This window comes from Dromiciops gliroides, chromosome 5 (genome assembly GCF_019393635.1).
Source record: "Dromiciops gliroides isolate mDroGli1 chromosome 5, mDroGli1.pri, whole genome shotgun sequence".
In the NCBI taxonomy this organism is placed as follows: domain Eukaryota; kingdom Metazoa; phylum Chordata; class Mammalia; order Microbiotheria; family Microbiotheriidae; genus Dromiciops; species Dromiciops gliroides.
Window position 1 is genome coordinate 175,010,585 of NC_057865.1, and position 21,981 is coordinate 175,032,565.

Here is a 21,981-nt window from a genome sequence, read left to right on the forward strand (position 1 = left end):
AGAAATGGGCGGGGAGATGATGGTGGTGGTAGTGGTGGTGGGAACAAATATCACTTCCTTCCCAATGTTGCCTAGGGCTAACCTTCCTCCCATTTGTAGAGTTCCTTTTATGCATTCAGGATGTGATTTTTCTTTTTTTTTTAATCATAAAAAGTACTTTATTATTTTCTAGTTACATGTAGAGATAGTTTTCAATATTTGTTTTTATAAGATTTCTAGTTTCAAAATTTCCCCCCCACCCTCCCCAAGACAGCAAGCAATCTGATATAGGTTATATATGTACAAGGTGTGATTTTTCTAGATACAAAATAGCATTGCCTGTGGTAGCAGAGGACATACAAACTTCAGAGGACGCATTTTTATCTCTATCAGCATTGGAGTGGTGCATCTTGGGGGGAGGCAGGGAGCTCTTCAATTCTTGCTGTTTATTCAGGCATGTAGTTTGGGCCCTCTTAAAGTAAAAGGTGGAAGAAAAAGCTTGTTTTCAACTTCTGGCATTTGGCATTTTCACAGAGGGAAAATGAAGTACAGAGAGGTTGATGACTTGTCCATGGTTACCCATTCAGTGTGTAAAGCAGGATTGTAGCCCTTGGCTTTTTTTTAATGGGGTGGGAAGGACACAGCTCTGCCTAGAGTCAGGAAGATCTGAGTTCAAATCTATCCTCAGATACTTAATAGCTGTGTGCCACTGGGCAAATCACTTCAACTCTGCCTTGTTTCCTCATCCTTAAAGTGAGGATAATGCCTACCTTGCAGGGTTGTTGTGAGAATCAAATGAGATAATAAAGTGCTTGGCACATAGTAGGTGCTATATAAATGTTAGGTGCTATTTTAATTATTATTTTCTTACTCCATGCCTAGCATTATATCATGATGCTTCTCCTTTCCGTCTTCTATTTCAATCCTTTTTTTTTTTTTTGCTTCTGACTTCTTTCTTATACAAAGGGGAATGGGATAGGGAAGGGAACTCTGATTTCATTGCTACAAGTGAGAAAAATGGGTGAGAAAATACCCTCTAACAATGCAAGACAGCCAGTTCTCTGCAACTCATGGTCTGAAAGAATTGCCTCTAAGAGACCTTAAGTGCTTGCTCAAGGTCACACATTTAGGAGTCAGAGGCAGCACTTGAAATCAGGTCTTCCTGGCTTTGAGGTTAACTTTCCTCATCACAACTACTGTTTCAGTTATTTGGGTTTCTGGGCAAAACATTTCAGTTCATCATTGACATCCTGAATTTTGACTTTAGCTCTCATCTCTCACAAACCAGAAATAGAAAAACCCACACAGAATGGATTTATTCCATTGATAGAATGATCAAGGCATTGCTATCAATTACTTATTCCCAGAAGTTATGTTTCTCTTAAGATTACATTAACTTTTTTGAAGATAACATTACATTGCCAGCTCACATTGACCTTGTGGTTCACTAAAATCCCCAGATCTTTTTCAGATAAATAACAGATATTCAACTGTGCCCTTCCTTACCCCACCTCCATTTTCTATTTGTAAAGGTGCCCTCCTGAACTTCTGTAATAAACTACATTTATCCTTATCTTCATAAGGCTAAGGATTTGGATAAAGATAAGGATGAATACCGAGAGTCAAAAAGCTCCCTGGGGGCAGCTAGGTGGCAGTGGAAAAAGCACTGGTCCTGGATTCAGGAGGACCTGAGTTAAATTCTGGCTTCAGACATGTGATACTTACTAGCTGTGTGACCTTGGGCAAGTCACTTAACCCTCATTGCCCCACCAAAAAAAAAAACCCTCCCCATTCCCCTTCCTGATGTATCACTCTAATGGTATTGTTTGTCCTTCATTTTTTCCAAGAGGACCAATGACATCACAGAGTGATGTCTTGACTTGTGGATGAATTAGATTTAAGTAAGACACTCTCTTCCAGAGTCATGGAAGTCCAAGACAAAAGTTAGGGTGACTGGCAATAGCCACAGGATGCAGTGGATGACCTTGGTGTTTTTAACATCTGACCAAGCTCTAACCTCTCCATATTGTCTGCTCCAGCCTTCTCTATGGCTGTTGGAACAAATTGTTCTCATCTGCCCATTCCACAAAGGGGAAGGTATCCCTTAACTCAACGAAGGGTTTGAGGCCTGTCAGTTACCCTCAACCTGGTTTAGCTGGTCTGCTGAGAGGGTTTATCGGGGTGTGGCCTCTGTGCATTCTACAGTTTCTTGGAGCCCCAGGTGAAAGATGAGTGCCTAGTAGACACCAAAGGTGGATGAGTATCCTTGAAAAGGGCTTGGCAAGCCCTCACACCAGAGGTATTAGTCCTCCCTGAACACCCTACATACCCCACTCTAATCTTAATAGAGATAAGAATCACTCCTCTGGAATTTGTGTGACCCCTGCTACCATGTACATTGCTATTCAAGAAAATCACATCGTGTATACATGAAAGGAACTCTCTAAATGGGAACAAGTCTAGCCCTATCCTACCCAGTTTTTCTGTTGGTAGAGCTACAAAGTGGTCCAAAGATTCTGGAAGTCACTTTGGAATAACAGGACCTAACAGTGTCTAGATGACCACTTGTTGGGTATGTGGTATAGTGGGGATTCTTTTTTGAGTTAGCATAGTGTCAGGCATATAGCAGGCATTTAATAAATGCTTGTTGATTATAGGAGAGAATTTATAGGAATTCCACAAAATTTATAGGAAAAAAGACACATATAATACCACCTGTTATCCAATGCATTAGCTTTCCCTGCCATCTTGTGTCATCTACAAATTTGATAAGCATGTCTTTATCAAGCTATTGACAAAAATGTTAAGTAGCCCAGTGCCAACCATAGAGACTTGAGTCATTTCACTGGAAACCTTCTGCCAACCTGAGATAATATTTTTAAAGCATTTATCACTATGCCTGGCACATAGTAGGCATTTAATAAGTGCTTGTTCCCTCTTTTCTATCCCCTTAAATTGACACTGAAGCATTAATTATTGTTCTTTGAATCTACTTCTGATGCATCACATTGTATTTGGAATTGGCACCAGAAAGGTCTGAGTTTGAAGTAGTAGCTATAGCAGCAATGGATTTAATCTTGAGGTTGTGAGGCATCCCAAGGAATTACAATACTCAGTGACTAATTCAACTATGTTTTATTAAAACATTGTGAGGCACAGGGAGAATGCCATAGGGGAAAAGAAAAGGTATCTCTCCTAGGGAGAAGAAAGATGGTTATATCTTTTTTTATTTTTTTGCAGGGCAATGGGGATTAAGTGACTTGCCCAGGGTCGCACAGTTAGTAAGTGTCTGAGGTTGGATTTGAACTCAGGTCCTTCTGAATCCGGGGCCAGTGCTTTATCTACTGCACCACCTAGCTGTCCTAATCTCCTCCTTAACTAGGTATGGGGAAGGGTTTATCCTAATTATCTATAATCCCTTTTAGCTGTTATCTCATCCCAAGACCACCTGGTAGATCTGTTAATTTGAGCATTTAAACAACTATCATCTTTACTACCACAAATTCTCTTGCTATGAATATTTCAATATGTGTATTGGTTGTTTCTGTTCCTGACCTGCTTGGGTCAGGATCACTGGTTTAAAGGGTATGAACAGTTTGGTGAGTTTTCTCTTGTAATTCCAACTTGTCTTTCATAATTGTTGGAACAACTGGAAGTTCCATCAGCAGTGTATTAACATGCCTGAGGGAAACACTTTAAAAATAAATAATATAAGGTAAAGAGTCCAGTACCAATAAAGGAGGTGGGGAAACTTGTCAAGCTTCCCATTTCTTTTCTATAGCTGACTCAGTTTATTTTATAACCGCCGCAACTATAATAGTCAGCACTTTTAAATTGTAAACAAATGCAAGTTGTCAGAGAAGACTTTGCGATGGATGAACTAGGGGTCAGAAAAAAAACTGGGGATTTAAAGTTAAGGAGGTAGGCACTGAGATTCATCTCAGGATTTGGGGATTATTGATTTAGTCAGGAGCTACTTGGGGCCGCAATTCAAAGAAAATATGCTGATAAATTTATTTAAATATAATTTGTTTCTTTGTTAATCGTATGTTTTTCATGCATTTAGAAACATTATTTTGAGGAGGCCGTGACACAAAAAAGCTCAAGCCGCATCCCCACCCCCCCGAAATAGACCTAGAAGGGACCTCAGAAACTCTTGTAACTTCCCTCTTCCTATAGATAACTAACTTAACCCAGGGAGGTTAAGTGATTTGTCCACTGTCAGTCAGATAGTAAACGTCAGGGTCAATTTAAACTTCACCGCAACCAGTTTCTTTTCACTGTTCCTTGGTGCAGGGGCTGACTAGATAGCAGGAAGAAAAAGTGACATTTCACCCTGTATGCACGACATTGAGCATTCTGACACCCCTAAGTAACTTGGTAGTGCCTCGTGCAGGCAAAAAGAGCCGGCGTGGGTCTGTACCCGCTCGCGTTTGCTGCTGCCCAGATCTGAGGTATTAAGCTTCATTGGCCAGTACCTCACCCTCGCTATGAAACGAGGCCCAGAAATCCTCACGTCTTTCTCTTTTAACACTCGCAGTTCTTTCCCTCAATCTTAGTTTTCCCTCATCATCAAATTTGACTTCTTCGCTCTTCCTTCACGCCTCTCCCCCAAACGCCTTTCCGTTTAAATTAGACCTTCCCACAGCTCCCCACTCCCATTCTCCCTCCCAGTTGCCCCTCTCTTTCCTCTCCCCAGGCGAGGGGAGGAAGCTCAGAGGCTCGAGTCACTAGCACTCAACTGAGTCCTAGGAGCCAGTCAGAGGAAGAGTGCGGAGGCTGGGCCAGTGGGAAGGGAGAAGGCCGCAGTGGGGCGACATTGGGGTAGGAGGGGAAAAGGGAAACTTCCTACGGGCCAGCCTCTCTGGGGGTGGCCACTCCCCATCCTTTCCAGGCTGAAATTTCCGTGAAACCTAAAGGCTGCATGAAGGGGCCAGTCTGAGGCACCCGGGGCTGAGTAGGGGAATGTATGGGGTTGGAGTGGGAGGTGGCTCCCCGGTTTCCAAGGGGCTGGGTAGGCGCTAGAAGTGTCCCAGCCCTCCAGTTGACTCCGCCCCAAGGCCAGCCCCGGTGCAGATAGATCTCCGCCCCTTTCCATCCTCCTTCCTCCCTCCCATCCTCACCATCCCTCCCCCATCTCTCAAGCCAGCTCCTTCTGCGGCCCCCGCTCTCTGATTGGCCGTGAGTCCCCTCCTCCTTCTCGTCGAATGGGCACCACCAACCTGGTCAAAAATTTCGCCCGAGGCAAAGCGACAAACGCGCGAGCGCGCGCACACACACATAACACGCGCGCGCGCGCGCACACACACACACACACACACACACACACACACACACACACACTCATACCTATACAGAGACACACGCACACCTAAGAAACACCGGCAGAGGCCAGGCTAAGGTAGCGCCTGCCGTGGGTCAAGGGAAGGGAAGGAGGGGAGCCGGAGGAGGGAGGAGAGAAAGGAGGAGGAGCAAAGGTGCTGGAAGACAGAAAACTCAGCAGAACTTGTGAAAGGAAGAGGAAACCTTCCCGGGAGGCGCTAGTGCAGCCTAGTGCTCTGCCTGCCCGCGCGCCCTGTTTGCGGTTGTCTTGGGGCAGCAGCAGCTGCGGCGGGGCAGGCACCCCGCTTGGCTCATGCCCGGCTCTCCGGGAGGCACAGGCGCTGGGAGCCCACTTCCACGCCCTGAGGCAGTTTGGCCAACTCGGTCGTGTTAGCTGGGGCGCCCGCCTCCTTTCCACTCCTCGCTGGTCCCTCACCGCCACGCCACGGCTCTTTGGATAGAGGGTGTCGAAGGGCATCGGGAGATCCTCCCCAAAAGCATTTAAAAAGGAGCACCCACTTTAGAAAATGAGACAGCATGTCTGACAAAATGTCCAGTTTTTTATACATCGGGGACATCGTGTCCCTGTATGCGGAGGGCTCGGTCAACGGCTTCATCAGCACCCTGGGGTAAGAAGAGGGGTTCGGCTGGGGACGCAGTCTCAGTCTTTCTCTCTCTTTCTCCGTCCTTTTCTTTGGGTTTTCCCAGGGTTGGGGGATCTTCTCCAGACAGTATGTACCGCTCTGCGCCCCCCCCCCCGCCCCCCGCTACCCCCCAGACTTGAGGAACCCGCCGATCTGACAGGCTGAGGACTGAGAGCTTTGCCCCCGCGCACAGGAAGCTGGTTGGGGAGAACTGTTTCTCTTGCAACTCCACAATCTCATGTGGAGAGACAGATCAAAGGAGGAAGTGATTCAGAAGCCCTCAAACAGGCCTGGGGAAGAAGTTCACCTTCTTTACTGGCTTCTTCTCCAAAGGTTGTTCTGCCGAAAATGTTGGCTTTTGATGGAAAAAAAAATCCTCCTCGCATCTTTGCTTCCGAACCCCGCCTCCTTCCCCCACCCTCGTCTATTCCGTCCCTGAAGTAGCACTCAATACCCTAGATTCTCAGGTGACTGCGGGATGCATTGAAGGTATCCAGGACACTGAGTCACCACCTTGACTTTTCCCCTTTCTCCCGGCTCAGTTCCTTTTGTCCGTGCCAGGTGGCCAATCCTCGCAGCCTTTGGGATTAGACTAGGTGATCCTATGCTGAAATTCTCAAAGGGGTTTGACAGTCAGTCAATAACTGTGCTAAGCGCTGGGGATACAAAAAAGGCAAAAGACAATCTCTGCCCTCGAGGAGTCTAATGAGGGAGAAAATATGTAAACAGTTACGTACAAATAAGCTATGTACAGGATGTAGTGGAAATAATCAACAGAGGGAAGGCATTAGAATTAAGGGAAATCAAGTAAGGCTTCTTGCAGGAGGTGGGATTTTATCAGGGATTTAAAGAAACCAGAGAATGCAAGAGACGGGATGAGGAGGGAGAGCTCTATCCGCATGGAGATAGTCAGGGAAAGAAATACCTGTAGTTCAGGAATGGACAGTCTTGTTCGAGGAAGAGCGACAAGACCAGTGTCATTGGATGGCGGATTATGTGTGTGCCGGGGAGTAGGGTGTAAGAAGTCAGGAAAGGTAGGGAGAGAGTCAGATGATGAATGTTTTTGAACGTCAAACTGAGGATTTTATAATGGGCTCCCAATAGTCCCAAGATTCTCTTCTAAGACCACACTCTTCAAGGGAGGCAGTGGTGCAATGGAAAGATCGCTGACGGGCATCAGAGGACTTGATTTCAAATTCTGTTGTCTGCCTGTATGACCTTAGGCAAATCCCGTCACCTTTCTGACCTTCGGCTTCTATTAAAAAAAAATGAGGGGTTAGGACTAGGTGGCCTCTAGGGTCTCTCTCAGCAGCTATGAAACAGTTACATTTGCCCTGTTCCTTCTGGAACTCAGATTAAGTTTAGAACCTTTCAGACTCTGGACTTTTAAAGAGCATAATGACAATTTTGTTTTAAACCAAATTCAAAGTTCTTGAGATTTATCATTGATTTATGAATGAAAAACATAAGGTGCTATTAAAATGAACTCATGCTAGAAATGGTTTAAACGTTGATTAAAGCAGGCAGAGTTTTCTGGCTTCCTTCATTTTGATGAATAACTTACTGTTTATTAATGGGTTAAACTTGATTTGCTACAAAAGGAAATATCTGTATGCTTCTCTAAGCACTTACATAATAAAATGACTATTTGTTATAGGACTGATGTTATCACTTTTTAGGATGTTAGTGTATGCAGTTATTGTGTTTGTGGTCACATTATTTAACATCCACAGTATTTGAATATCTATCTATCTATCTATCTATCTATCTATCTATCTATCTATCTATCTATCTATCTATCTATCTATCTATCTATCTATCTATCATCTAAAATTAATGGTATAATGCAATGCTACTTTCCTTAGTATTTAGAATCTGATTAATCTAATTGACATAATACTAGTATAGGTCCCCATAATGGGTATCTGTATAATCAATGTTCAATGCCTACTAAATTGTAGTATTGTAGAAAATAAATGTTATATGTCAAAAACCTTGGCTTGTATATTGTTCATGTGCTTTTGGCAGAAATAGTGAAGAAAGTGATCCTCCTCCCCTGCAACCTCTTCCAACTCCCCATAAACTTCCAGATATCCATAATGAGATAGCCATTACATTCTTTAGATGGGCTCCCAAAATGCTAAGGAGGCTTTATGATTTGTAGCTGTTCTATCTGTAGACAAAGAACAGACTAAAATTTTGTTTTGTATCAATTGTATCAATAATTTGATACAATTGAACAAACATTTATTAAACACCTACAAGGTGCATGGAACTAAAGCCACAAAAACAAAAATGAAAATCAGTTTCCAAATTTACTTGAGAAGCTTAAATTTTACTGGTGGATAGGGGATACAACATCTAAACAGATAAGAAAAAGCAAGATAACTTAGATGAGAGAAAGGACTAGCAATCAGGATGATGAGGAAAGGCTTTTTGTAGGAGGTGACATCCAGGTAAAACCCTTTTGAAAGTTGCAGATTCTAATAGCAGGTGAGGTGGCATTCATGAGGAAATGGTGAGTACAAAGGCACAGAGATAGATGATACAATACCAAATTCAGGGAATTTTTAGGAGGCCAGTTTGACTAGAACTCAGGATATATGAAGGGAAGTACTGTAGTATGAAATAAATCTGGAAAGACAGCTTTGGAATTAGAACGTAAAGTGCTTTAAATACCAAGTTCAGGAGTTTGTATTTTAATCCAGAGGCAATAGGAAGCCACCAAAAATTCCTGAGCATGGGCGTGACTTAGTCCTTTGCTTTCCAAAAGATTATTTTGACAAATGCATAGAAGGGTAGATGGGAGAGGGAGAAATCAGGGATACCCATTAAATGCTATTGAAATAGTGTAGGCAAAAGATGATAAGGGTAAGAAGCAGGGTGGTAGTTTTGTGACTGGAGAGAACTGGATGGATGAGAAAGATAGTATTGCACAGCAAAGGACAGCTAGGTGGCATAGTGGATAGAGCACTGCCCCTGGATTCAGGAGGACCTGAGTTCAAATGTGACCTCCTTCATTAACTAGCTGTGTGAACTTGGGCAAGTCACTTAACCCCATGTTTCACTGCGAAGAATTAGTTACTGATTGGATGTGGAAGGGGAGCTAGAGGGAAGAGTACAGACTGAATTTGAACTTGTAAAACTGAGTGACAGGAAGGTTGGTGGTACCTTCAACAGAAGTAGGTAAGTTTAATAAGATTTTTGAATTGGGGCTTCTAGGTGGCACAGTGGATAAAGCACTGGCCCTGGATTTAGGAGGACTTGAGTTCAAATCCGGCCTCAGACACTTAATATTAGCTGTGTGACCCTGGGCGATTCACTTAACCCTCATTGCCCTGCAAAAAAAAAAAAATAAGATTTTTGAATTGAAGTTTATAATCACCAAATCTTCATTTATAAAAAAATTATTCTTATTGTTTATAAACAAATTAAGCATGTCAACTAAGTAGTCTGTATTTCTAGGTGATGAGTCATCAGGAGTGTTTGACTTTGTTCAGTTTGTTTCTGTTATGCTCCAAAACAGATTTCCTAGAAAACTTGCATAATATTTAATATTGTTTGCTTTTTGTGGTTTGAAATTGTGTTATCCTCAGAGTGTGTTTGTGCAATGTATTATTCTCCTGCTAATGAACTGAGTCTTACAATGCATATTGTGATGGTATCTTTATGTAGCTAGGTTCTGTGGTAAGGAAGGTCATTAAAAATGCTTATGTTGGCTGGAGGTTAACTTTCATTGATTAGATGTTCTTACCTTGAGATGGACCACTCTGTAGTTCAGCCAACTTTCCTAGCATTTGTATGTACTAATGGAGTTCCGGGACTTGATATATCACCTTGTAAAATCTGCCTTAAAATATAGTCCTGTAGAGGTTTAGTTGAGTTTTAATAAATTATAGTGGTGCTGTTCTGTTAATAATCTCTGGCATGGTGTCAACCTAGATCCTAGAATAGTTCTCTACTATTGGGAAGTCCAGAATAAAACTGGGCTACCAACAAGGATAATCAAACTTAACTATTGCTCTTTTTGTCTGGTATCCTCTAAACCCTATTGAAAACAGCAATTAATTGTTTTTAAATTAATATTTTCCAAAATCTGCTACATGTTACATATGTGCATCATTTTGTAAAAATTCATGAAAACGTACTCAGGAATCATAGTGGAATCTCTCTTAAAATGACCCATTCCATGTAACCATTTTAATAGAATATATTCCAAAAGGAAAAGGAGACACCACATTTTCTTCCTCTTTTAAATGCTGAATAATTAATGAGGTCCTGTAGAACTCTTCACTATTAGCTGTAGGGGAAACTTTGGGTTTAGAAAAGAGGACTGGTGACTACTTTATCTCAACTCCAAGGCTCCAATTCTTCTCCCTGGTTATTAGAGGTGCTCCTAATCTTTTGTTTCTCCAGCATTGCCTTAATTTAGGAGTTGTGAGTCTCTTCTCTTGTCTTCTCTTCTCTTCTTTTCTTTAATATGTCATGATAAATAAGATTCAAATCAGTATAGTATATGCTATAGTAACTGGCTCACATTTTTCTACCTAATCATTTAAATGTCAGCGTCCTGTGATCATGCATCTTAAAAGCACTAGTCTTATAGTCAAAGAAAACTCTAGAAGTAGAGTCAGAAAAATCTAGAACTAGAATCTTGCCTCTGACTCTTATTAGTTGTGTAGATAAATGTTTTAAGTTTTCTAAACTGTAGGGAAGGAAGAAAACCTTTATTAAGCACAGTGATCCTTGAGACAGCACTGTGAGGTAGGTTCTATAGTATCCCCATTTTATAGTAAAGCAAATTGAGGTGGACAGAGGGTAAGTGACTTATCCAGGGTCACACAGCTAGTAAGAGCCTGGGGCTAGATTTGAACTCAGGTCTTTCTAACTCTAGGCCCAGTGCTCTATCCACTGTGCCATCTACCTGCCTCATCTGTACAAGGTGCACAATAGTACCTGTGTTAACTTATTCTCAGTGTTCTGAGATTCAAATGAGACTATGTATTATATAAATGCTCACTGCTATTATTATTATTATTATTTTGAGTAAGTTGAAAAGTCCCTTATAGCTCTAACATTATGTAACTTCTTGGGAAGTTTTAAATTTTGAAGCTGTATCCTTTAAATAACTACTTTTTTTTTAAAAGTGAGGCAATTGGGGTTGACTTGCCCAGGGTCACACAGCTAGTAAGTGTGTGTTAAGTGTCTGAGGCCGGATTTGAACTCAGGTACTCCTGACTCCAGGGCCGTGCTCTATCCACTGCGCCACCTAGCTGCCCCAAATAACTACTTTTTTTAAGATGGAATATTTAGTTCTAAGAAATAACATTTGAAATACTGAAAAAAAATCTCATTTGAATAGACTCTTAATGCATGCAGCAATATATATCTATATGTTTGTCATAGCACCCTTATTGAGAAAAATTGGACTTGATTTGTAAACATGGTTGTTTTATTTATTCTTTTATCTTACTGCAAAATGGATCACAGCTAAGACGAACCTCATTTGAAGATGGGAGAACTCAGGAACAGACAAGGTTTTTGTAGAAGTATATGGAAGCCAGCTGAACAAGCCGGGGAGAGCCATTGTTAAATTTTTGTTGGGGCAGCTAGGTGGCGCAGTGGATAGAGCAGCCGCCCTGGAGTCAGGAGTACCTGAATTCAAATCCGGCCTCAGACACTTAATACTTACTACTCAGACACTTAACACTAACTACAAGTTACTCAACCCCAATTGCCTCACTGAAAAAAAAAAGAAAGAAAGAAAGAAAGAAAGAAAGAAAGAAAGAAAGAAAGAAAGAGAGAGAGAAAATTTAAATTTTTGTTGTGAGCATTCACACCTTGAAAATCTGCAAATGTCACAAATGAGGACTTGATTTTTCATTTTGTTGATTGTCTATACTTAAGAAGTTGTTAATAATGCAGATTAAACTTTAAAAGTGTGTCTTAAATACATTTTCTCCCCAGAGAACCAGTTGTTAAATATTTACCAGCACACTCCTAAGTGTTTATGATATCACACAGTTTTGTGGATGGCCATGCTGGAAATAGATCAGGGAAATTTTGTTATCTTGAGCCCTTCCTGTTTAGGGTTTTGTTGTTGTTGTTTCTGTTTCCACAGTTTGTTCTCAGAAGTAATGAAGCAATTAACATTTTTTTTACAATATATCCCATATAAAATTATATGCTTTATATAACACATATTAATAGCTTTTAATAATTGACTACTTAATACTTCCATTGGGTATATAGAAGTAAAAAAAAAAGTAAAGAATCATGGAAATCTTAGGTAGGTTTTCTACTTTCTAGCTTAATTTTAGTGCTAACACCGAAGCATGTTTTAGATACATATTTTCTTTAACTTTTTTTGTACCTTTTCATGTTCCCAGTGAGCTAAAGCACACACAAAATGAAAAGTTTCCCGTTGACTTGAATAATGTTATGTTAATGTTTAAATATATTATTATTATTACTATTATTATTATTTTCATCACTTCCCACTGACTTCTCACTCAGCCTTTCTCCTGGTAACAAATAAATGTAGTCAAGCAAAATAAATCAATACATTGACTGTGTCTGAAAATGAATGCCTCATTTTCTGTTTCTAGTTCCTCTCTGCCAAAAGGCGAGGCAGACTTTACTATAAATCTTCTGAAGTTATTTGTGCTCTTTTTTAGTAATCAGAGTTCTGAAATCTTTCAGTGTTATTTTCCTTTTCATTGTTGTGGATTGGGTAAATTGTTCTCCTGGTTCTACTTCCTTCACTCTGCGTCAGTTTATAAAATTCTTCTCAAATTTCTCTGAATTAATATTCATTATTTCTTATGGCACAATGATATTCCATTTCATCCTTGTACCACAATTTGTTCAGCTATTCATTCCCCGCCCCCCCCACTTGGTTGATTAAAAAAAAAAACACCCCTACAGAGAGTGCTGTTGACTTTTTGTGCTTTTTCATTACTTTTCATTTAATTGTCCAGCTGAATCCAACAAGCATTTATTCAGCACATGATATGTGCACAACACTGTTCAATGCTGCTGAGTATGCAAAAACAGAACCAGAAAAGTCTATGCCCTCCAAGTACTTACAATTGAACAAACTGGTGTGAATTTCTTGTAAATTAGATAAGAACTATATCAGACAATTTCCTTTCTGGGCTTGAACTTGTTCTTTTGAAGAATGGGGAAGATAGATATCTGTGCCTCGCTGCCCCCAACTTCCCCCATAATAAACATATTGGGAAGGTGAATTCAGTCATGATGTATTATAGAGAATTGACCTGGGAGTCAAGGTAGCTGAGGGCTTGTCCTGGCTCTTCCAGGATTATGTGACCTTGGACAAGTTTTCATTGTTGTGGCATGGTTCTCTTTGTCTCAGCTGCTTTGCCTATAAAATAAAGGGGTGTACTAAAGGGATTCTAAGGTTCCTTCCAACATTAGCATTCTATCCATTTAGCTACTCCTTAGTAAGAAAGATGCTATGGAAGACCAAGGTTTAGTTTTCTTTATTTTTCTTTTTTAAAATATATTTTCTTGATAACGTTTTTTTTACATCACCTACATTTCCCAATGTTTCCTTTTATTTCTATCTTTCTCAGAGAGCCATCCTTTAAAATAAGGAATAAAAAAAGAAAGATAAAAAATTCAACAAAATTAACCAAAATATTGAAAGAGTCTGATGCTATAGGAAATTATCATCATGCATTTTCTGCTGTCTCTACAAAGAGAAGGGAGATGTATTCTCAAATCTTCCTTTCTTAGTATTCAGTTTCAACTGTTTTATTGTTGCTTTCCCCATTTAATGTTATTGTACTCATTGTTTTCCTGCTTCTGCTTATTTTACTTTGTACCAATTCATACAGGTGTTTCCACGCTTCCCATGATGAATTCATGATGAATGTCCATTTCTTCTTACAGCACAGCAATATTACTTTGCAGTCATATACCAATATTTGTTTAGCCATTCTCTAGTTGATGGGCATCTACTTTATTTTCAGTTCTTTGACACCACAAAATGTGCCAGTAAAAATATTTTCATATTTGTATTTTGTATAAAAGGTATACAAATATCAAAAATACATTTGTATTTTGGAAAGCTATTTGAAATTATTCAAAGAACTGAAAACATTGCTTTCCATAATGGTTAGACTAATTCACAGTGCCACCAACAAAGTTTGTGTGCCTGTCTTTCTATAACCCTTCCAAAATTGACGAATCCCATACTTTATCATCTTCTCCCAGTTGCCAGTTATGAGGTGAAAACTTAGGGTTGTTTTAATGGGCATTTCTCTTATCAGTGATTTGGAGCATTCTGTCATATGAATGTTAATAGTTTGCAATCTTTCCTTTGAGAACTGTTTATTCATGTTTTTTTGACCACTAGTCCTATTGAAGAATTTCTTTTGCTCTTAAATATTTCTGTTAGTTGTCTATTGTGATGAGTAAAACTAAATGTGTGGTCGCCTTAAATTAGAAGCTTTTAGCACCAGTCTTTGGGCATTAAGCATTTATTAAAGCATAGTAAAGAGAGAACATGTGGAATTCAGAAAGTTTAAGAAGAAGCCTATCTACCCTAGGGTTCAGCCTGGCCTCCTTATTCTCCTTCCCTTCCACTACCACGAGGTTCCAGCCATGGAAAAAAGACCAAGCCAGGGAGCTAACCTTACTTCCTATTTCCTGCCTCTGTCCCTAGAAGAGACAGTCTTTCAAACTGATTGGTTAGATTGGTTCCCTGGACTTTAGGGTGGGTCTCATTGTTGGGTTCAAAGTCCTTAGCTTCTGAGAAAAATACCCTATTTAGGGCCAGTCAGGTGTGGTTTGATTTAATTAACTTTAAGTAGGTTCTCAGTCTCTCAGTCAGTTTCACTTAATTCAATCTATTCTAAATAAATCTCCAGGTGGGGCCTTTGGGAGTCTGCCAAATCCCATTACTCTTCTCACACTATATATCTTGACTATCAAACCCATATCAGAAATATTTTATATAAAGCTGCTTCCCAGTTGACCTTTTACCTTCCAATCCTAGTTGCATTAATTTTTTCATGCAAAAACTTTTCAATTTCATGTAATCAAAATGATTTATTCTACCTTCTTTAATTACCTCTATCCCCTTTTGGGGCTAAGAATATATTCCCTGTGGCAAAATTGCAAAGAATGATCATGACCCTAAAGAAAAGCCATGAGAAGGCACTGGTAGGTAGCTAGCACTAAATCTGTAAATGAACTTCAGTAATATTGTCATTTTCTTTCTTCTTCTTTTTTTAGTGAGGCAATTGGAGTTAAGTGACTTGCCCAGGGTCACACAGCTAGTACGTGTTAAGTGTCTGAGGCCAGAATTGAACTCAGGTACTCCTGACTCCAGGGCTGGTGCTCTATCCACTGCGCCACCTAGCTGCCCCTTGTCATTTTCAGTGTATTGACATAGCCCTGACATGAACACTGAATTTTGAGACTGTAACTTTACTGAAGCTATTAGTTTTCTGCATTAGTTTCTTTACTGATTTCATTGGATTTTTCTAAGAACCATCATGCCATCAGCAAATAGGGACAATTTTTGTCTCCTCTTTGCTTATTTTTTCTCCTGTCTTATTGCAACTGTTAGTATTTCTAGGACAACATAAAATAAAAGTAGGGGAAAAGGAAATCCTTGTTTTACTTTTGTTTACTAGAAAGTGCCTGTTTCCTCATTATATCTAATGCTAGCTTTTGTTTTTTTTTAGAGATGCATTTTTATATAAAAAAAGATCCCTCTGTCTATGAATTTTAAGGGCTTTTAACATAAGTAATTATTATATTTTGTCAAAGGCTGTTTCTGCAGTTCTTGGTATAATCATGTAATTCTGGATGTTTTCTGTTTTTAATATGTTTAATTATGCTAATTTTTCATAATGTTGAACCATCCTTGCATTCCTGGTACAAATACAAATCATAGTTATTTATTTTTTGTATAAATTGCTGTAATCTTGTCAGGATTTTATTTAAAATTTTAGAATCAATATTCACTAATGATACAGATACAAATTATAAATATTCTTTCTTTGCTTTAGCCTTCCATGTTTTTAGGTTTAGGACATATTTGTTTCATAAAAAGAGTTGAATAGAGTACTTTCTCAGTTTTGGAGAATAATTCATGTAGCCTAGATGTGTTTGTTTATTTTTTTAACCACATTTGTGTCTCAGTTAAAATTTTTTTATCCCTTTCTTTCCTTATGCCAATACTTTGTCCCTGTTATTGGCTTTTGGCAAGACTACTTTAATGCAGCCCTATTCCCACAGGCTGTCTTCTTCCCCTCTACACTACCTCCCCACCCCCACCCCCTTTTGTCAACCCTTTCCCTAGTTCTCAGATTTTACTTAAAGTACTGATTTCTTATTTCCTTTTATTTAATTATCTCTTTCTCTTCTCTTTCTCCCATTGGTTAAATGTTTACTTTTTTAAAAAATCCCCCTTCTTAGTCTTCTTTACAACTTCTTGTGTTAGTTTCTTTTGTGCCTTTTTCTAAGAACTTCTTTGCTTTTTTTCCTCTTCATGTTGTGTAATTTCATTCACTTATTAAGTACCCTCAGTTATTCCTTCTTTAATCTCTTTGTATTTCTTAGGGATTTAAAGATTCTGAGGTATTGGGTGTGACCCAATTGGTTCTTTTTGTTTTTTTTGGTGAGGCAATTGGGGTTAAGTGACTTGCCCAGAGTCACACAGCCAATGTTAAGTGTCTGAGACAGGATTTGAACTCAGGTCCTCCTGAATCCAGGGCTGGTGCTCTATCCACTTCACCACCTAACTGCCCCTTGTTAGGAGGTAAGTCCCCTGCTGCCAATTCGATTTTTGGGGGTGGGGCGGGGCAATGAGGGTTAAGGGACTTGCCCAGGGTCACACAGCTAAGTGTCAAGTGACTGAGGCTGGATTTGAACTCAGGTCCCTCTGAATCCAGGGCTAGTGCTTTATCCACTGCACCACCTAGCTGCCTGACCCAATGGTTCTAACCAATTTCAATATTATTAAATTTATAGATCTTGCCTTTTTTCTCCCTGGTGTGTGCCTTACTCTTAAATGGAATTTATGAAGGAAGTAAATATGGATAGAAGCAGGGCCTCATGGTAGAAATTACCTTTTGCTCTTAATAGTGAAGTATAATTCTACCCTCTGCTCTATTCACAAAATTTCCCTTCCCTTTGATTATGACTTTTCACCTAGGGTACATGTTCTTTCTTCCCCCTCCATCTTTTAGGGAGTCACCTTCCCCTAGGATTGCACATACCCTTTCTCCTTTAACAGTATGTTGGTGTTGGAGGCACAATGCCTCCCAATGTATCAGCTCTCCCTAAATTAAACCCATCATGAGGCTCCCATCTCCCATCACAGGCATCTACCTCCTCTTCCCCTAGGGAGTGTTTTTCATTCAATTTATTCTCTTCCCAATGGGCTGAGAAACTCCTTTCATTTCTCCAGTTTCAATTCTTTCTTTCTGTCATTTCTTCCATTCATATGCAACATCTCTTCTTTCTGAGAAATGGGAGCAGACATCATCCATTCCCTCTTCATCAATGATCATAAATGTACATCATCTGTTTCTTTCCCTCCTTTACCTCTTCTCTTTCCATTAGGCCCCCTTCTGCTATGCAGTTTTGTCCCCCAAAGACACCTTGATTCACCTATAAGGGGATTGTCGGGATCCATGTGCACTTCAGTTTTGCAGAACTCCACCATCACTTCTATTCCTTTAAATTCTGCTTTATCCTTTTGTGTACTTTTAAAAAGTCTCCTGATGATCCCTCTTAATTCTTCCTTCCTTTCTTCCCTCCCTTCTTTCTTTTTCTTCCTTCCTCCTTTTCTTTCTTCCCTCCTTTCCTCCTCTTTCTTTTCCTTTTTCTCCCCTTCCTTCCTTCCTTCCTTCCGTTTCCATTCTACTGTGATATTCAGTCTTTTTCTTTTTCATTCAAAAACCCTCTAAACATGGAATAATTTATTTCATTACTTGCTCCTTGCTAATTGTGCTTATTTACTTTTTGTTTTTCTGCTGTTTGGGGTATTTGCAAGTCTGATATTCTTATATCTTTTTGTCAGAAATTCTTCAAATGCTCTTTTTTGTTGAATGTTTATATTTTTTGTTTATGAAGAGGCTCAGGTTGTAGGGTATGTCATTTGGGGATGTGGCTTTGCCTTTTTTGCTTTACATAATATTTTGCCCATTCTCTTTCATGGTTTCTAATAGATGCAGGATGATCTTGTGTTATTTTAATTTTCCTTCTATTTAGAAATGTAAATCTTTCTTTGGGCTTCTGGTAGAATTTGGTGTTTGCTATTGGAGTTGTTTAATTAATCACCATGTGTCTTAGAATTTGAAGGGAACTTTCCCCACCCCTGAAATGATTAGTGGATTTTTTGATTGGTGCTTTTCTCTATTTTCCATATTCAGAATTTTCTTATATTATTTCCTGCATTGTGATGGTCAGACTTTTGGTTTTGTCATGTTCTTTTGGGAGACGTGTTTTTAATTGATCTGTAAAATTCTTTCTCTGAATCTACTGGACTTTCATTTGTATATTCAAGCTAAGTCAAACAAATAACTTGGGAAAAACTTACTTCTCCTAATCACTATGTTAAACAATAGGGCACCTAGGTGGTGCAGTGGATAGAGCACTGGCCCTGAAGTTTGGGAGGATCTGAGTTCAAATGTGACCTCAGACACTTACTAGCTGTGTGACCCTGGACAAATCACATAGCCCCATCCTCCTTAAACATCTGAGCCATCTCTAGATGTCATGATAGAAATAAGTTAGGGGGCATTGTAGAGAAGTTGGTGGGAGAGTCACAAGTATAGCTTGTAGAGGCATAAACCTAGGCTGTCCTGAACTTCCTCCTTAAAATAGAGGTTTCTGGGAGAATCTAACCAATCAGAGCAAGTATAGAAATCATGTATTCTTTAATGTTGCTTTTTTTTCTTCTGCTATGTTTTCATTCACTTCCCTTGTTGTTTTTTTTTTGTATGTTTGTTTTTTGGTTGTTGTTGTTCTAAAACTAATTTCTTGCTTCTTTAGAGAAACTCTACCATGATCCATTTTTTGCTGATGGCTAATTGGGTTTTTTATTTTTGATTTGAGAGCTATAAATTCTATTATTAAGTTCTTTCTTTATGGATTTCATGTCTCTTTTGGACAATTTTACATTTTCTTGTTGTTCTATGCTATTTAGGATTCCACAGGAATTTGTTTTTCATTAGGCATGGTTTGCTTTCTGTTGTTTTTGTCATATTTCAGAGCTTTGTAATCTCTTTTAGGGTTTATACTTATCCTTCCTTTTAGTTTTAGAGTCCTCTCAGTAGATTTGTCTGTTTGTGCTGTGGGTTTTTATGAGTTTTTTTCCCTTGAATTCTTGAGTTTTCAGCCTTGTGTCCTTACATATATTTTCCTATCACTCAGCTCCAACTGGTCTCAGTCTCCTTTTCTTCAGGTTCAGTTCAGCCACGATGCTGGCTCCCTAACCCATTTTTTACCTTTGGCTTTCCTCCCTCTTCTTCTCTCGTTAGCCTTTTTGAAGGCTTGGGAAGAAGGTGGGGAGGTTGTTAGGTTACTAACCTACAAGCCTCCTTGGGCAGAAGGCAGAACATTTTCCCACCCTCCCTTCCCCTCCTCACATGGCTGGTCAGAATCAATGTATGCTGATTGTTGTGTGATGAGGGGGAGGGCAAAGTGAGGTATGTTAGAAAGTCTCTGTTGTTGTTCAGTCATGTCTGACTCTTTGACTCTTCTTGGCAATGACGTTTGTTTGCCATTTCCTTCTCTAGATCATTTTACAGATGAGGAAACAGAGGCAAACAGGGTTAAGTGAATTGCCCCAGGGTCATACAGCTAGTAAGTGTCTGAGGCCAGATCAAACTCAGGGTCTTCCTTACTCCAGGCACAGTCCTCTATCCACTGAGTCACCTAGCTGCCCAAAGTCCTTGTGGTAGTAGAAATTGCAAATATGGATCTGAGGAACAAGCCCACTGTTTAGTTTGTTCATCCCTGCTATGGAAGAATGGGAAGCTGGTAGAAGGGGGCACACTGAGTGCTTCAAGATTAATGTTTCCTATATAAGTTCCAATGATTTATCTTGTCAGGGTTCTCGTCTTTTTGTTCTGTGGATTCAATTTATAATTGCTTTATATCTAGTGCATAATTTCACATTTTGGGAGTTTTTGAGATTGATGGGGGTTGGGGCCACAGTGTTCACTATCTTGTTGGTCCTGTGACCCATGATTATGCTTCTGAATAGTTTAAAGTGAATTAAAGGAATAATAAGTTATTAAGGTAAGGTTTAAGTGAATTGGTTCAATTTCAAAGGAAAGCCAGTGAAAGAGCCTGAAATAGAATAAAAAGGTCCAACTCTGTTCCTTTCTCCATGCATTTGCCTACTCTTGACCTTCCTGCTTTTTCATATTAAGCTAATAGTCAGTGCATGAAAACCAACTGTTTCAAGGCTGTGGACAAATATTTATGTGTATGTGTATTTTTCATTTGATTATGGTACAACATAATTATGTAAATAAGTGTGAGACTATTAGACTATTATGGATTTGCACAGTGACAATGATATTAGAACTTTCTCTAATAATAAAACTGCTCTGTTCCAGTTTATTGACTGGTATCAGTTCAGGAACATTTTCTTCTTTAGTAACATAACCCAGTTTTTTCAGTCTGACTCTTTGTTCTCTTTCATCCATCTTTAGGGTTGGCAGTAGTTTTGCTAATGTCTACTGAATTTCAGTTACCCAGTTTTGAATGCCCTGCTTATAAAAATTTACATATAACTTTCCTTTTCAGTTATTCTTTAACATGTCTTTTTTTTCTTTTCTTTCTTTAACAAGTCTTACTCAGGATTTCTGAATTACAGTTGTAACAAACTGAGAAATATCATCTCCTATTTCTCCCAGTGTCTTAATGTAGTGTCCTCATTTCTAACCTTTTGTCCACCTGAGTTTTAAATGACCCAAATGACTATTCCTGGGAAATCCTTACATTGAAAAATAGGAAGCTATCTTAAATTCTTTCAGATCAAGGCACTGTACAAATAGGAAATAAATAAATAAATAAATAAAGTGATAAGTGGGTTTTGCTTTTGGGAGGATTTCATCCTATAGCTGAATTGCCTCCTTTTCTTCCTCTCTCATTTCCTTCCTCCTAGCATTGTGTTGTAGTATCCGGCTTTAATGGGGAGAATTCCTGACCTGAAGTTTCGAAGCTCTGGATTCTGATTCTAATTCCAGTACTTATTAGCTCTGTGACTTCTCTGATTGACTTCTCTGATCCTTAATGTCCTTAGCTTTTAAGATGATAATAGCTATAGTATCTATCTCAAAGGGTTAACTTAATGAGATAATATCTATAAAGCCCTTTGAAAATTTTAAATCACTATATACATTTAAGTTATTATTATTATTTTGTTCCCTTGTTTCAGTTGTATCTGACTCTTCATGATCCCATTTGGAGTTTTCTTGGCAAAGATACTGGATTTATTCGCCATATCCTTCAGCTCATTTTACAGATGAGGAAACTGAGGCACATGGGGTTAAGTGACCTGCCCAGGGTCACAACTAGTAAGTGTCTCAGGCCAGATTTGAACTCAGGAAGATGAGTCTGGGCCCAGTGCTCTATTTCACCACCCAGCTGCCCCATTATTATTATGATTTAGAGTGCTTATTATTGTTTTCTCTTCCCATCAACTTGCCTGTTGACCCAAGGCCACTTTTCCCCTCTTATCACAACCTCTCATACTTAGTGACTTTAGATTATATTTAATCAATGATTATCAATAACAGATAGGACTTACTGGGGACAATTGAGATATTAAGAGGCTTCTGTCAAATAGGCTCCTTCTTTCATTGTCAGAAGTCAGTGTGAAGGGAAAAATAGTAATTATTATTATACCCAGCCTTTACATATCACTTTAAGGTTTGCAAAGTGCTTTATTATATTATCTCATTTAATCCTCACAACAATCCTTTGAGGCAGCTGCTATTATTATCTCTATTTCACAAAAAAAGAAAATGGAGGTTGA

At 39.3% G+C, this 21,981-nt stretch overlaps 1 protein-coding gene across 1 annotated transcript in view; it reads left to right on the forward strand.

The window, feature by feature from the left end:
* Positions 1-5,313: 5,313 nt before the first annotated feature.
* Positions 5,314-21,981, forward strand: part of ITPR2 (inositol 1,4,5-trisphosphate receptor type 2) — a 511,835-nt gene continuing 495,167 nt past the window's right edge. Inside the window, exon 1 of the mRNA XM_043966319.1 lies at positions 5,314-5,930. Within this exon, the coding sequence (XP_043822254.1) occupies positions 5,839-5,930 (92 nt within the window). The 5' untranslated portion in view covers positions 5,314-5,838. The remainder of the gene's footprint in view (positions 5,931-21,981) is intronic.